The sequence below is a fragment of the Vanderwaltozyma polyspora genome, genomic scaffold (assembly GCF_000150035.1).
Source record: "Vanderwaltozyma polyspora DSM 70294 KpolScaffold499 genomic scaffold, whole genome shotgun sequence".
Classification (NCBI taxonomy): Eukaryota; Fungi; Ascomycota; class Saccharomycetes; order Saccharomycetales; family Saccharomycetaceae; genus Vanderwaltozyma; species Vanderwaltozyma polyspora.
Window position 1 is genome coordinate 66,325 of NW_001834635.1, and position 14,849 is coordinate 81,173.

Below are 14,849 nucleotides of genomic sequence, written 5' to 3' on the forward strand. Positions count from 1 at the left end.
ATCCAGGAAAATCTATTTATATTATCACCTGACTAAATAAACAAAATATATTATTTCTATTAAAAATTTCAAATAAAACTAAAATAATAATATAAAAGAATATATATATATATCAGATTTCCGAACAAAGTTTATGGTTTGAGAAAAAGTATAAATATTTTCATGTTAATGCCTATCTATACATTATATATGCTATATTTGTGCAAAAGCATTTAAGCTTACATTTGCAAAATTTTAGAAATGAGAATATCTTTTGCATACCTGGTTAAATTATATTATTAATTAGTATTGTACTAAGATGGATCTTTCTCAGAGATTGCAATTTATTTTAATTCATTATTGGAGTTCATCGGTCAAGTATTTAGAGTTAACCCTTTGGAATCTAGGAATATTAGTTCTTTTAGGTCTTATAATTAATTTTCGTCCTTCATGAATTATCCCATTTAATTCTAATGCATTTTCCTTGGAACGTACGGAATCAAATTCTACGTACGCATGTCCTCCTTTGTTGGAGTGAGTATTTTTATCATATAAAATTGTAATCCTCTGTATATCACCACAATTGCGAAACAGTTCATCAATTACTTCTGGTGTTATCTCCAATGAAATATTCGATACAAATATGGATTTTTGATCAGAGTCCTTTCGCTTGCTACTATTATTATTTTGATCAATAGCTATATTTTGATGTGACATTTATAAATCTTGATGAAGTAATTTAAATATAATAATAGAATCTTCTAATTTCCTAAAAGTCCAATTATCTTTTCTAAAGACTAAATAAATAACGTGAAAACACTATCAAACCTTCCACTTATAAAACATCATTAAATTTTAATAAGTATCATGATTTTGGTCTTAACAAGGGTAAGGAAAGTTGTTGTAATTATTCTCTTAATCTAACATAAAAATGTCAAAATCAATTTTTATTCTACAATCACGTGATAATGAATTTAAGTAGCGGGAATGGAAATTTTGAAAAATTTTTGGGCGATGAGATGGCAGAGAGGCATCTTTCTTATAGACTACAGACTATAAGTTTAGTTGGTATATTTAAGAAAGGACAGTTAAATGAACTAGACAAATGAGTAAGATTGGTAATACTATTAAAATAGAGAACTAACTGGTCTGTGACGATATTCTTTGAAAGATGACTTCTGTGAGAAAGAGAAAAATGAATAAATCTTCCATAGGGAAGGCAACTAGAAGAAATAAAGATAAGCAAAGAAAGATTAATATTAGATCAAATCCAATCATTGCAGAAAACTGGGATTACTCTTTGACATTAGCTCAGAACTATAAGAAACTGGGTCTAAGAGCTAAATTACAAACACCTGCAGGTGGTCAAGAAGCTAATTATGATAAGATTGTTAGGAAAGAGCCTTTAACGCATTCATCATATTTCAAAAATGATGATGAGGAACAAGAAGAGAGTTCAGACGATGAAGTGAATGAAGACGAATTAAATAGTGATGGTGAATATGATGTCAATAAAATACCAGAAGGTGAAGGCAGAATAGTTCGTAATGCAAATGGCAATGTCTTAAAGATTGTTTATGGTAAAATGAAAGCGTTTGATGTTGATCAAGATGTTTCAGAACTTAAGAAATTAGTAGATTCAAATTCCGAGAAGAAGACAGAGGTAGTTAGAAAACTAGAAGAGTTTGCAAGTAGACCTGTACTAAAGAAGGAAAGATATCAAAGTGACAGAGAGGATGCTTGGCTTGAAAGTCTGTATAAAAAACATGGAGACAATTATAGAAAAATGTTCTTTGACAAAAAGTTAAATATATACCAGCAGAGCCAAGGTGACTTGAAAAAGAGGATCACAAAATGGAAACTAAAACATGGTATTGCATAAATATATCATATCGAACTTCATTCCAAATGCTAAATTGTACCAAATTAGAATATCATTTTATACCTGTATAATATAAATAATATTGTTAATTAATCCAACTTAATAATATCGTTAGAATTTAAGAACCTGCATTAGTAAATTAATATCTTTTAAGATATCTGTATGTGTTCATTAATTTTATGTACATACGGTTCTTACACTTTTAGAGTTTATTTGATAGCGCTTTCAAGATCATGAATAAAATTCGAGATGAAAATTTTTAATATCCAAATTTTAAAGCGATGAGATGCGATGAGCTTGAGACTAAATAGTTTATCTAAGAGCTAATATAAAGAATGATTGTTTGACTGCATAGTGTTTTTAAGTTATATGATTGCTACCACATAGAATATCAATAGGTTAAAATACCCAAAGTATAATGAGAGTAAGAAAGAGAACCTCGAGAAGAACCTCTACCCGTATGAGGGAAGGTATTAAGAAGAAGGCTGCTGCTCAAAATAGAAAAGAAAAAAAATTGGCCAAGAAAGACCCAACATGGAAGTCTAGAGCCAAGAAGGACCCTGGTATTCCAGCCAGTTTTCCTTATAAGGCCAAGATTTTAGAAGAGATTGAAGCCAAGAAGTTGAAGGATCTCGAAGAAAAGGAATTAGCTAAACAACAAAGGATGGAAGCCAAGAGAAGAGCACAAGAACTTGGGGAATTAGATATGGATGCTGACTTAGAAGAAGAGGAGGATGCTGGTAATGGTTTGACTGCATTGATGGAATCAGCCCAACAGGCGGCTATGGCTTACGAAGGCGATAATGGCCAGGCTTTTGGCACTGAAGGTGATCTAGATATTGTTGATCATGACATCGATTTCTTTGCAGGATCTGAAGAAGGTGACACTGAATTAGAACAATCAAGAAAAGCATACGACAAGATTTTTAAAACTGTGGTAGATGCTTCAGATGTAATCTTATATGTTTTGGATGCCAGGGACCCAGAAGGAACTAGATCTAAAAGAGTAGAAGAGGCAGTTCTCCAAAGTCAAGGTAAGAGATTGATTTTAATTTTGAACAAGGTTGATTTAGTACCCCCATTTGTGTTAGAACAATGGCTAAATGTATTAAAGTCAAGTTTTCCAACTATTCCTTTAAAGGCTGCTTCGGGTGCCACTAACAATACCTCTTTCAACAAGAAATTAACTCAAACTATGACTGCTAGTGCTTTGCTGGATGCATTAAAAACTTATTCTAACAACAGCAATTTAAAGAGATCAATCGTTGTAGGTGTGATTGGTTATCCAAATGTTGGTAAGTCTTCTGTGATCAATGCCTTGACCACTCGTCGTGGTGGTTCTTCAAAAGCATGTCCAGTCGGTAACCAAGCTGGTGTCACTACTAGTATGAGAGAAGTCAAGATTGATAACAAATTGAAGATTTTAGATTCACCAGGTATTTGTTTCCCAAGTGAAAGCACAAAGAAGACCAAGGTTGAGCAAGAAGCTGAGTTAGCTCTTTTGAATGCGCTACCAGCAAAACATATCATAGATCCATATCCAGCAGTTCTAATGTTGGTTAAGAGATTGTCAAAGTCAGATGAAATGAGTGAAAGTTTTAAGAAGTTTTTTGAAATTCCACCAATTCCAGCAAATGATGCTGAAACTTTTACAAAGCACTTTTTAATCCACGTTGCTCGTAAGAGAGGAAGATTGAGCAAAGGTGGTGTTCCAAATCTAAGTAGTGCAGGTATTTCTGTGCTGAACGACTGGAGAGATGGGAAATTCCTTGGTTGGGTGTTACCAAAGGCTTCCAAGGAAGCTACCACTAATTCCAATCAAAAATCTACCATCAGCACCGGTGCTACACCAGAGCCAACTAAAACCGAACAAACTACCATTGTATCAGAATGGTCCAAAGAGTTTGATCTGGATGGATTATTTGCATCCTTAGACAATGCCATTTCAAAATCGAAGGACGAAGACGCTGAAATGAATTAGGTAAATATGTACATTTAGGGATATTATTATAATAAATAGCATTGTAATTTAAGAGATAAACTAACTATTCGAACTGGATGTATATAACTGCAAATTACATATTTCATTCTGTTCGATCATCAATCGAGTACTTTGAGTGAAGGCGATAGGCGAGAAAGTTAAGTTGATGAAATGAACCTTTAAGAAGATTCATCAATTGTTAACACTAACAACAAAGACCACATAGGGCCAAGCTGGCAGTTGAAAAGGAACTTATGCATCATCTACAACATGTACACAGTTGGTTCTCGACTATGTATTTCAGATGAGTTATGTACTATACGATATGTTGGTGAGATCGATGCATGGCCTGGCATAGTTGCCTATGGAGTCGAATGGGATAATACAAGTCGAGGTAAACACTCTGGGACTGTTGGTGGCAGACGTTACTTTAGAACAGAAGTTGCAAATTCTGGATCCTTCATTAAAGAAAGCAAATTTCTTGATTCTGTGCAGCCAGCTCAGAGTTTTGTCACAGCTCTTAAGGCTAGATATGGGGATATTCTCAATGATGTTGGTAACTTCAAGCTGGGCACAAAGAAGGTTGAATCGTTTGGTTTTGAAAAACTAGGTATCAGAAACAGAGAATTTAGAGAGTTAAAAAGAGTTTCTCTTAGCCGCTGTAAAGTTGGTGATCGCTTAGAAGAAAACGAACAAGATAATATCAAACAGCTGGCCGTCAATATCATTGACCTTGATCTTTCATACAATCTGTTATCAAACTTTAGAGAAACAATTCGCCTATTACAATGTATAGAGAAGGTGGAAATTTTGGATTTAACAGGTAATATATTCACGAGCGGTTGGGAGATATGTGATAAGAGCAAAGTTGAAATAAAAAATGTAAGGCATTTAAATATGGGATCCTGTAGACTAACTTCACAAAACCTGCGAACTATTTTTGCTGTATTTCCAAACTTAGAAACATTAAATCTCAATTCTAATTGTCTTTCAGATATTAGTAAAATAAATATAAAACTCCCGGACTCTCTACAGGAACTAAATATCAGCGGCAATTCAATTGATTCGTTATCCCCAAATTTTGTCAATTGGAGACTAAAGACGATAAAAATATCTCACAATTTGTTTACAAGCACAGACAAAATGTTAAGGAATGAGTTCATTGAAGAATTGGACATATCTCACAACTACCTTAAAAATTGGGAGGATCTAGATACTCTGAATGTGGGTTTTCCTAGACTGAAATCCCTCAGAATTGGCAACAACCCATTATCTGACGCAATTGACAGTAGTGAATCTGTATTTTACGAGACAATTTCCAGGTTTGATAAGGTTTCCACTTTGAACGGTTCAACGATAGACAAACCCTTAAGAGAGGAGGCTGAAACTTATTTCATGACAAAAGTATCCTCAGGTGAAACATATTACGATAGGAGTCTGGTCAGATATAAAAGGCTAGAAAATAGATATGGTCTAAAATGCAGCCCCCAAAAAAGGATAAATTCATGGCTGGATGATAATCTAATCAAACTTACAGTCCTGGAACCTGAATCTGGGGAAAAAATGTCGGTGTGCATTCTACGCACATGGTCTGTTCGATATGTTAAATCTATAATATGTAATCATTTAAATTCCAGCATACTCGACACAGAGTTATTTGTACCGAGAGGATTGACAAAGGTAGACCTTTTAGACAGGGATTTTAGTCCTATATCCGACTATCAACTTGATGATAATGATGAACTTTGTATAAAACTAACTAGCGATGGAGTTAAATAAGCAATTCCATAATATCAGGAATAAAATAAATTATTTAAGTATGCATTAAATTATTATTCTTATTGTACATAGATACATTGAATCTTTCTAAGATATTTCTAGTCAAGATTGAAATCCCACAATGGATCACCCAAGTGATGAATCATTTCAACACCATGACCCTTGTTGATTGATTTAATTTCTTCAGTGCTCATCATTAATTTACCTATAGCTAAGGCGTTTTCCTTGTTTTCAGCATTAATAATAACGAAGGAATCCTTTTCAAAACCTGGAGCATCTGGCAATTTACCACCAACGGATGTTAACCCTGGACACATGATATTAGCACCGGACAAAACAAATTTAATTGCACCTCTATCAACTTGAATTGTAGGATATGCTTGTGGGAATTTGTGTACGAATTTCAAACTTGGGATAAGTTCGTCAAATTTTTGGAAGAAATAAACTTCACCATCAACAGTATACAATTGAATCTTATCTTCACATTTTATCAATTCAATTTGACTTTTCTTTGGAATTAGCTCGTCAATTACTTCTTCTAATTGAGGGTATTGACTAACAAGTTTTGATTTCAAGGTCCTTTGGATGGAAGACTTGACCTTAGATCTTGAATGGATATCTTCTTTAGAGAATCTAAATATTTTCCGAGACGAATGGTTGTTAAATGGTTAGTAAAAGCATGATAGATAAATTTAAACACACGACTTGAATAAGTCTGTAAATTGAGTTTGATTCATAAAAGCTTAAAAAAATGATTCTGCCCATATAAAATGCACAGAAAAAATTGTATTACACATACTTTTTAAACATGATGTGTTTGATATAGTTCTTTGTTTGCAGGATGTGGACTATGAAATCACAATGGTAAATATTATTTATGTGTTTGTTTGATTAGAATTGTGCTTTTTAAACTTTTCCATTTATTTTCTGATATAAATTTTTCCGTGAAGAAAAAAGATGAAGTGTTACCTATTTGGTAATAACATTGGGAGACGAATTATTAGAAATGTCACTAAATAAAAACATCAAGAATTTAAAATCTCTAGTACAGGCAAGAACGATTGAGTTGAAACTAATTTTGAGGATGGATAATATCATTCAAGAGGTTAAAGAATTAGAATTAGAATTAGAATTCGTTATTGGAAGAAGGGCTTAATTTGTCAATCAAGTTACGTATACATGAAGGGAAAGATAAATTAGCTATTCAATACTTTCATTGTGAACTCACAGTGAATTCCAATATATAATAATATGATGGATTTGGAAAAGAATTGAAAATAAATTTATTTTGAAAAAAAATTTTTTAGTGAGTGGTTAAGGCAACTACTCAAAAACTAATCCAAAGTGAAACAGAAGGAAATCTAATTTAATTTGAACTTGATTAGACTGGGAACTAAACAGTGGAATCGAGTTCAAATCAAAAGGCCAACTGATATTGGTGTGTGCTGCATCCTAGTCTTATTCTTTGTTTGCTCGCTTGCTTGTTTGTTAATTTCAATTAATTAATTAAAAAAATGAAAAACATAGAAGAAAAAAGGAACAAAGAATGAAGATGGAAAGAAATAAAGAGTCCAAAAATTCCCTACATTGTCTTTTAAAAGATATTCAATAAAGCGAATATCCATTATAATAGTTGACTATGAGGAGAAGGGTCAGGTTAAAATTAAATTTAAATTTCAACCAGCAAAAACACAATCTCGGACGAATCCTCACTGAAATGTGTATTTCCCATGCATAAGGATGGTCTCTTTTAAAATGAAAAAGTCTAAAATTCAACAAAGATAGATAAAAATAAAAACTAGACAGGTACAATAAAATAAAAAAAGATGAGCTTAAATCTATCAGTTCGGTTTATATACTAAAGATTTTTGTTTTTTCTTCTTTTAAATTTTATTTTTTTTTTTTTTTTGTGTGTTTTTCCATTTTTGTCTGTGTTTCTGTGTGTCTGTCTGTGTGTGGTCTATTTTTTTTCACTTTCGAACCGAACCGAACCGAACCGAACCGAAGTGGGAAGCGGGAAGTGGGAAGGACAAATGAAGAAAAAAAAAAAAAGAAGAAAAAGAGCATGGTTACCCTCTCTTCACATTGCTTTTGCATGTTTGATCACATGACACTGGAGATACGTTCTTCAGTTACGTGCTTTGTTATTTTGCCTGTTTTTCTTCATTCAGCATTAAATAAAGGACCCTTACTTTGTCCGTTGTTCATCAATTGTGCTACAAGACAACTCAGCAATATTAATATATATATATATATATATATTAATCTCAAATTCAAATCAAATTCCTTTGATAAATCGTATCCTGAACTCTCCTTTCTGTCACGTGGCAGTGCCATCACTCTACTTTTTACGAGTTGGTTTGATATTTTTTGGTACGGCTTTCGCCTTTTTTCCGTTCCACCAGTTCGTTGTATGTGATGGTGATGTAATTGTGGAAAAAGACAAAGACCAAAGACAAAAAGACAAAGAAAGAAAGAAAGAAACAGATTCAATTTCACTTTTACATCAACAATTCCTCATTTTACCATCCAAATCGTCTTAGTTGTGATGATATTATTGTCAAATACAGTTTAGGGATCTATCCTATTCCATCCTATTCTATTATCGACTGGTTGCTAGACTAGACTATTACTATACTCACTCGAATGTGTGTTTGATCCTTTCTTTATTCATCAATTGCCTAATTGATGAATATCATAATCATCTTATCTTCCTATCTCTTATTTCTTGACTTGTATTATATTCTAATCAAAGCATTGCTCTGTTGTACTACTTCTCGACTGTTCATCTAATAGCAAGAATACAATACCATCCCCATTCACTCATCTTTATAACACACAACTAACACAATGTCTATGGATTTCAACGGTTTGGCTCAACAATTTACTGATTTTTACTACAATCAATTCGACACTGATAGATCTCAATTGGGTAACTTATACAGAGATGAATCGATGTTAACTTTTGAAACTACTCAATTGCAAGGTGCTAAAAATATCGTCGAAAAATTAGTCTCTTTACCTTTCCAAAAAGTTTCCCATAGAATTACCACTTTAGATGCTCAACCTGCTTCTCCAAATGGTGACGTCTTGGTCATGATTACAGGTGATCTATTAATTGATGATGAACAAAACCCACAACGTTTTTCTCAAGTTTTCCATTTGATCCCAGATGGTAATTCTTACTATGTATTCAATGATATCTTCCGTTTGAATTATTCTGCTTAGATAAGCGTACAATCCGATAAAGTTAAAAGTTAAAAGTTAACCGCTGGATTCGTCTTGATTTAAAGAATCAATTCCATAATCATTATAATAATAATAATAATAATCATCATCATCATCACCAATGTCTATGACTTGGTTTCCTTCTTCACAAAGAGATATCTCTGAAATTTCTTTTTTTTCTCCTACATTTAATTTAATTTACTATATTTGTATATATATATATATTATATATAATTATACATGTATTGATAAGCCAGGAATGAAACAAGTCATTATTTTATTTGAGTCTATTTTAAAAAACCAGAGGTCTGACAAGTTCTACTGGAGCACCATAATTCTTGTCTTGTATGTTGGGTTCTTGCTACTACTGAATGTTACCCGGCTGTTCGTGAAGTCTAAATCACATGTCTTCTTCATTTTCAAACGTTCTCTACTGTAACTGTTATTCGCATTACAATTCCAATTCCATTACCATTATCATCACCATTACCATTGCAATAGCATACTATACATACATTTAGAATATTTTGAGTTTGATTTTTTTTTTTTTTTTTTTTTTTGATTTTTTGGATATGGAATTTGGTTTTTGGTATTTGGAATTTGGAATTGGATCGTGATATCCAAACTCTATCAAATCTAAGCCATCTTGTGAAATCTCATCTTTAAAACAAGAAATCTAAATATTTATCTCAATTTTTAAGTTGATCTTACAGGACATTGGGTAGATATATATAGCTTACGAAAAAACACTCATTCATCCTTACATTAACCCATCCATCGTATATTAGATTAACACCAGAAATATACTCCATTCTATTCCCATTTCCATTTCCATTCCCATTCCATATAGATTGATTAATAGTCTTTTTATTTATATCTATATTGTTTTAGGTGTTATTTTTGAGAAAAGCTGATTTTTTGTTTACTGGAAAGCTAAAAGAGACATTAATTGGAAAGAACTTATCATCACATTACCAAATTCATTGATTGATTTCCAAGTGGTATTTCTATATATTAATTTTACAAGATATTCATATAATTTGTACATTTTTGTTTTCCTATTTTGCTCTTTTTCCCATAAATTATTTTTGTTGTCATCAAGAGTATTTTATTTACCAATTTTAAATCACAACAATTGACTTTTTTTTTTTGCTTACTTCCTTTTCTATTTGATCAGCAGTAACTTAACTTGATTTGATTTAATTTATCGTTTTCATTTTTGAGTTTCTGTTAGGATAATATAAAAAAATCCATTTAAAGTAAGAGATTTCCTGCTACACTCTATTTTGAATTGGATTTTAATTGTCAATTTGTCAGTTTTTAGAAGGTTCTTCAATTCATATTCCATTTGTGTTACTTCTTATTTGTTGTACTCCCCTTTTAGGTGTTTTTTCAACTACCTAATTCATTTAATTTCCATTAGTTTCCCGCCTACATCTTAATCAGAAGATCCCACTTTCAAATTATATTATCAGTTAATATCTTTAACTTTTTATCTTTTGACACATTCCAATTATTATCATTCATTTAATACACTTGTATATTCATCATGGTGGTTGATACAGAATACTATGATTTATTGGATATCGATATCACAGCTACCGCTATAGAAATTAAAAAAGCATATCGTAAAAAATCTATTAAAGAACATCCTGATAAAAATCCTAATGATCCAACAGCTACAGAAAGATTCCAAGCCATATCAGAAGCATACCAAGTCCTAAGTGATAAAAATCTTCGAGCAAATTATGATAAGTTTGGTAAAGAAAAGGCAATCCCAAAGGGTGGTTTTGAAGATGCAGCAGAACAATTTTCTGCAATTTTTGGTGGTGAAGCTTTTATACCATATATTGGTGAATTAACTCTGTTAAAAAATTTACAAAAAACAGAAGAACTAAACGCTGAAGATGAAGCAGAAAAACAAAGAGAAGAAGAAGAGAAGCAAAAGAAGGAGAAAGAGGCTAAAGAGAACAAAGATTCATCTACATTTTCTGTAAGTACAGATGTTAAAAACGACTCAGAAGTTAAAAAAGATGAGCCTAAGAAAAAGACAAAGATGGAACAATTTGAAGAAGAACAGCAATTAGAGAAGGACAAAACTGTTGAAAAACTGAAACAAACTTTAATTGAAAAATTATCGATTTTGACAGAAAGTGCATATGATGAAGATTGTAAAATGTCCTTTGAAAAAAAATTTGAAGAAGAAGCAAATTTATTAAAAATGGAATCATTTGGTCTAGATATTTTACATACAATTGGTGATGCTTATTGTGAAAGAGCAAGAATATTTTTAGGTTCTCAAAATTTATTCGGTTTTGGTGGTATGTTCCAATCGATGAAGGCCAAAGGTGGTGTCGTAATGGATACTTTGAGAACAGTTTCCGCGGCCATTGATGCTCAACACACTATGAAGGAATTAGAAAGAATGAAATTGGCAACAGAATCTGATGAACCGTTAGTTGACAAACATGGTAAGGAAGAACCAAAGCCGACTGCCGAAGAGTTGGCAGAACAAGAACATTTGCTAATGGGTAAAGTGCTTTCTGCAGCTTGGCACGGATCAAAATTTGAAATCATGTCAACTCTAAGAGCTGTTTGTGATAAAGTATTGGAAGATAATACTGTTGATAAAGGCACCCTTGTTAAAAGAGCTGAATCATTGAAATTACTAGGTAAAGTTTTCCAAAGGGCTTATAGAACAAAAGCTGAACAAGAAGAGGCACAAGTATTTGAAGAACTTGTAGCCGAAGCTACAAAAAAGAAGCAACATTCTTAGAGTGGATCTAAACCTTAATGGTAAAATTAGATTATCGATAATAGAGGTAGTTTCCATTTCATTGGAAAGATTTGCATATTTAGAGATTCGATCTTTAATGGTTTTGAACATACATGTAGGTTAAAAATAAAGCACTTTTCAATACCGTGTAAATGTCATGTATAAATATTTTTATTCATTAATCATCTTTCGTTTTAATTCTTCTTAAAGAGAATACATGTATATTTTGAACTTTTTTGTTTTCTACTAATTCTGGCTTTTTAAATTATGTTTGCTATTGTACTCCTCAAACTCTTTGATAGGTTATTGAAGTGTATTTTCGTGTTTCTTCCCATGATATATTTATTAAGAGCCCGATTTGAGAAAGGCACGAGATTACTATAATGAACAATAAATCAATTGTATTATTTTAATTAGTAGTTACTTTATAGAATGATAAAGAACTGATAATATAAACTATCTGTGAAATCACTCCTAAACAGTGGATGAAATTACGAAGCAAAGATTTAAATGAGTTGTAAAAAAATTTTATTCTAATGAATGAAATACTAAACAGTAGTATCAGGATCTTGTTTTGAGAACCCATTGTATTTCTTTATTCAGTAGTTATATTATTAGTATGTCAGAAAGATTTCCGCCTCTCCCCTAACTATCTTCTAAAAGATTAAAGAACACATTATATGTAGTAAGTTAGTTCATATTTACATGCCAAATATGATCGAAAACTTTTGATATGTTTTAGATTTATAATGATTAATGTTCAACCCACGTTTTTAAAATACTTGGGACTCAAGAAATATCTGTTTTTCTAAGGATGAATACAATACTAAGTACGTTCACCACTTTACTCTGTCTCGTTGTTAATAACATTTCAAATTCCAGTAAGATTTGAAATGTAAATTATCAGAGTGTCAGATTAGGTTTAGTCGTGAATATAAAAAATCATTGATGTCAGTTTAAGTTTTTCACAACTCAATGCAACGATTGATTATCTATTATGGTATAAATCTGACAGATAGAAGTAATGCTATAATTGGTGGTAGTTCTATCAGAATCATAAATTTTTGTCTGAATTATGAGGTAACGAATAAGCTATACTCATCACAACATTAGTGGTAGGGGATAAAGAAATGTTACTCTGCGAGAAATTGTTCTTTCTGAAGCTAAAACTTTTTCAATACTGTATATAAGAGATGATAAGATTTAAATTGATATTTATCATATTAAATATATTCTTATGTGTATATTATATATTTTAATACACCAGATTGTCAGAATGGCAAGAGCTTAAGCTTTAATGAGAGTAGAAATAAGTAAAATAGGCATGTTGACCTATTACTGAGGTCAGTGAGTGGTAACTCGTTTCCCCTCATGTAACAGAGTAGTCTATGTAACATAGATAGTTTTATACATTGGAACTTAGAATTTGTTCCTCTTATATATTAGAGAAGTCGATACATTCACCTTGTACGAAAAACTGTAATAATGAAATAGACTTTATCCTCGAGTGTCCATGTTATAATCACAACATATAATGTCCTTGTTAGGGTTACAGCTGTTGTGACTTTAACCTGGATACTCGAGGATAAAGTTTATGTCACTATTGCTATTTTTCGTACAAGGTGAATGTATCGATTTCTCTAATATATAAAAGGAACAAATTTTCAGTTCCGATATATAAAACTATTTATGTTATATAGACTACTCTGTTACAAGAGGATGAGCGAGTTATGTTCAGATGTAAAAGTAATATCTGATTGATTCATTTTGGTGATTGATACAAGATGTTTTTAATATAATATTTATATTTATTTCTCCGTAGGGTCTTATAAATGTAACTAAATAAATATATATTAATATTTTAGATAAACAATATTTTAGATGTACCAAAATGTCATGCCTTTTTATATGTTTAGATCCAATCTCATAATCTTAATATTATTTATTTATGATAATAAATTATGATGCCTTTGCACTTCACTTCTTATGATATGATTTGGCAATTACTTAGAAGGTCGAGTATGACATTTGCGATCGAACAATTGCAACGTGTCATAACCTTTACTGTCATAACCTTTACTGCCATAACCTTTATTGCCATAACCTTTATTGCCATAACCTTGAAACCCATTAGTGTGAACCATACATTTTAGGTTACAACAGTTATTAATATGAATAACTCTGATTAAAATACAACACTAAATATATTGATATATATTTCTTACTTGACTTTCCTTACTAAATGGAAACTCTTCCTAATATACAGATCTACTCTATTCTTTTATATATTTCCTAATCTCCTTCATGAGTTGGTTGCAGCCAACTCATATTGTGACATCTCACATTCTGACTGGTGCCACTCTTATTAACCCTGATCGTAAGCAACGTCCTACGAACCTTTGTATTGTTTGATCCGGAATATTAGGAATAAAGTATTAAGTATATTTCTAGGGATCCAAGCCGTAGAAGTGAATACTTAAGTTGATTAGATATAAGCTCTATGAGGTTATAAACTATTATAATAACTATACAGTATTATTAATATATATAAAGATCTCTGTCTCTCTTTTAATAGCAAGAAGTGTGTACCTTATACTTCAGGAACTCCGTCCTTTATATATGTCGCGTTAGCCATTTATTAGCGTCATTGCAATATTCACATGTAAGGTAAATCCTTTTATCTTAATCTTGTCACTTTGTACTAACGCTGAATCAATACAAATATCGGCGGCTTCAAAGAACTCTTGGCGTGGACGAATTGTACGCTTTATCTTTTATAATATCGTCGAGGGTTTTAATATAGTAATCCCTTTCTTGGTCGTTATATACTCGGGTGTATTCCGCTGCCGTCCTGATAGCCGAACCCTGTTCTGAATAAGCAGGTCTTAATTTGGTACTATGGTAGGTGTATTTCTTTTCTATTCCATTTTTTGTTCTAATTTTATATGTATGTTGACCAACATGTTGTGAAATAAAAAATGGACAATACCAACGCGCCTCAACGGGGCTGGCACTTTGTTCTCTATCCCTGAACGGAGACGCGGGTCTCCAAACATAAACTCCATTTCATTTTGTTTGTCTTTGCGAACTCTAAGCAACATCTCGCGAATATTCGTCCTCTCATCTTGAATACTTCCCTGCTTCATGTAGTAGTTTGTGGTTGAAAAAGCGCAATTTGAACTTGTTCTTCTGGTCGGAATTAACTTGTGCTCGATCGTGGATNC

At 31.9% G+C, this 14,849-nt stretch overlaps 8 protein-coding genes across 8 annotated transcripts; 5 read left to right on the top strand and 3 right to left on the bottom strand.

The window, feature by feature from the left end:
* Window positions 1–336: 336 nt before the first annotated feature.
* On the bottom strand, window positions 337–696 carry SGN1 (Sgn1p; the record flags this gene model as incomplete). Its single annotated transcript, XM_001643804.1, has 1 exon — window positions 337–696. The coding sequence occupies one exon, from the start codon at window positions 694–696 to the stop codon at window positions 337–339; it is 360 nt and encodes a 119-aa protein (XP_001643854.1).
* A 454-nt stretch (window positions 697–1,150) lies between these two features.
* NOP16 (Nop16p) lies at window positions 1,151–1,861 on the top strand (the record flags this gene model as incomplete). Its single annotated transcript, XM_001643805.1, has 1 exon — window positions 1,151–1,861. One exon carries the CDS (start codon window positions 1,151–1,153, stop codon window positions 1,859–1,861), a length of 711 nt encoding a protein of 236 aa, XP_001643855.1.
* A 418-nt stretch (window positions 1,862–2,279) lies between these two features.
* On the top strand, window positions 2,280–3,842 carry NUG1 (RNA-binding GTPase NUG1; the record flags this gene model as incomplete). The annotated part of the gene is made up of 1 exon (XM_001643806.1): window positions 2,280–3,842. The coding sequence occupies one exon, from the start codon at window positions 2,280–2,282 to the stop codon at window positions 3,840–3,842; it is 1,563 nt and encodes a 520-aa protein (XP_001643856.1).
* A 270-nt stretch (window positions 3,843–4,112) lies between these two features.
* PAC2 (Pac2p) lies at window positions 4,113–5,621 on the top strand (the record flags this gene model as incomplete). The annotated part of the gene is made up of 1 exon (XM_001643807.1): window positions 4,113–5,621. The coding sequence occupies one exon, from the start codon at window positions 4,113–4,115 to the stop codon at window positions 5,619–5,621; it is 1,509 nt and encodes a 502-aa protein (XP_001643857.1).
* Window positions 5,622–5,719: 98 nt separating this feature from the next.
* Window positions 5,720–6,431, bottom strand: TMA20 (translation machinery-associated protein 20; the record flags this gene model as incomplete). The annotated part of the gene is made up of 2 exons (XM_001643808.1): window positions 5,720–6,254; window positions 6,421–6,431. 2 exons carry the CDS (start codon window positions 6,429–6,431, stop codon window positions 5,720–5,722), a joined length of 546 nt encoding a protein of 181 aa, XP_001643858.1.
* Window positions 6,432–8,471: 2,040 nt separating this feature from the next.
* On the top strand, window positions 8,472–8,849 carry NTF2 (Ran GTPase-binding protein NTF2; the record flags this gene model as incomplete). Its single annotated transcript, XM_001643809.1, has 1 exon — window positions 8,472–8,849. One exon carries the CDS (start codon window positions 8,472–8,474, stop codon window positions 8,847–8,849), a length of 378 nt encoding a protein of 125 aa, XP_001643859.1.
* Window positions 8,850–10,398: 1,549 nt separating this feature from the next.
* Window positions 10,399–11,625, top strand: DJP1 (Djp1p; the record flags this gene model as incomplete). The annotated part of the gene is made up of 1 exon (XM_001643810.1): window positions 10,399–11,625. The coding sequence occupies one exon, from the start codon at window positions 10,399–10,401 to the stop codon at window positions 11,623–11,625; it is 1,227 nt and encodes a 408-aa protein (XP_001643860.1).
* Window positions 11,626–14,543: 2,918 nt separating this feature from the next.
* Window positions 14,544–14,849, bottom strand: Kpol_499p31 (Tkp3 protein; the record flags this gene model as incomplete). The annotated part of the gene is made up of 1 exon (XM_001643811.1): window positions 14,544–14,849. A coding segment is annotated over one exon (306 nt), but the record flags the coding sequence as incomplete, so codon positions are not given.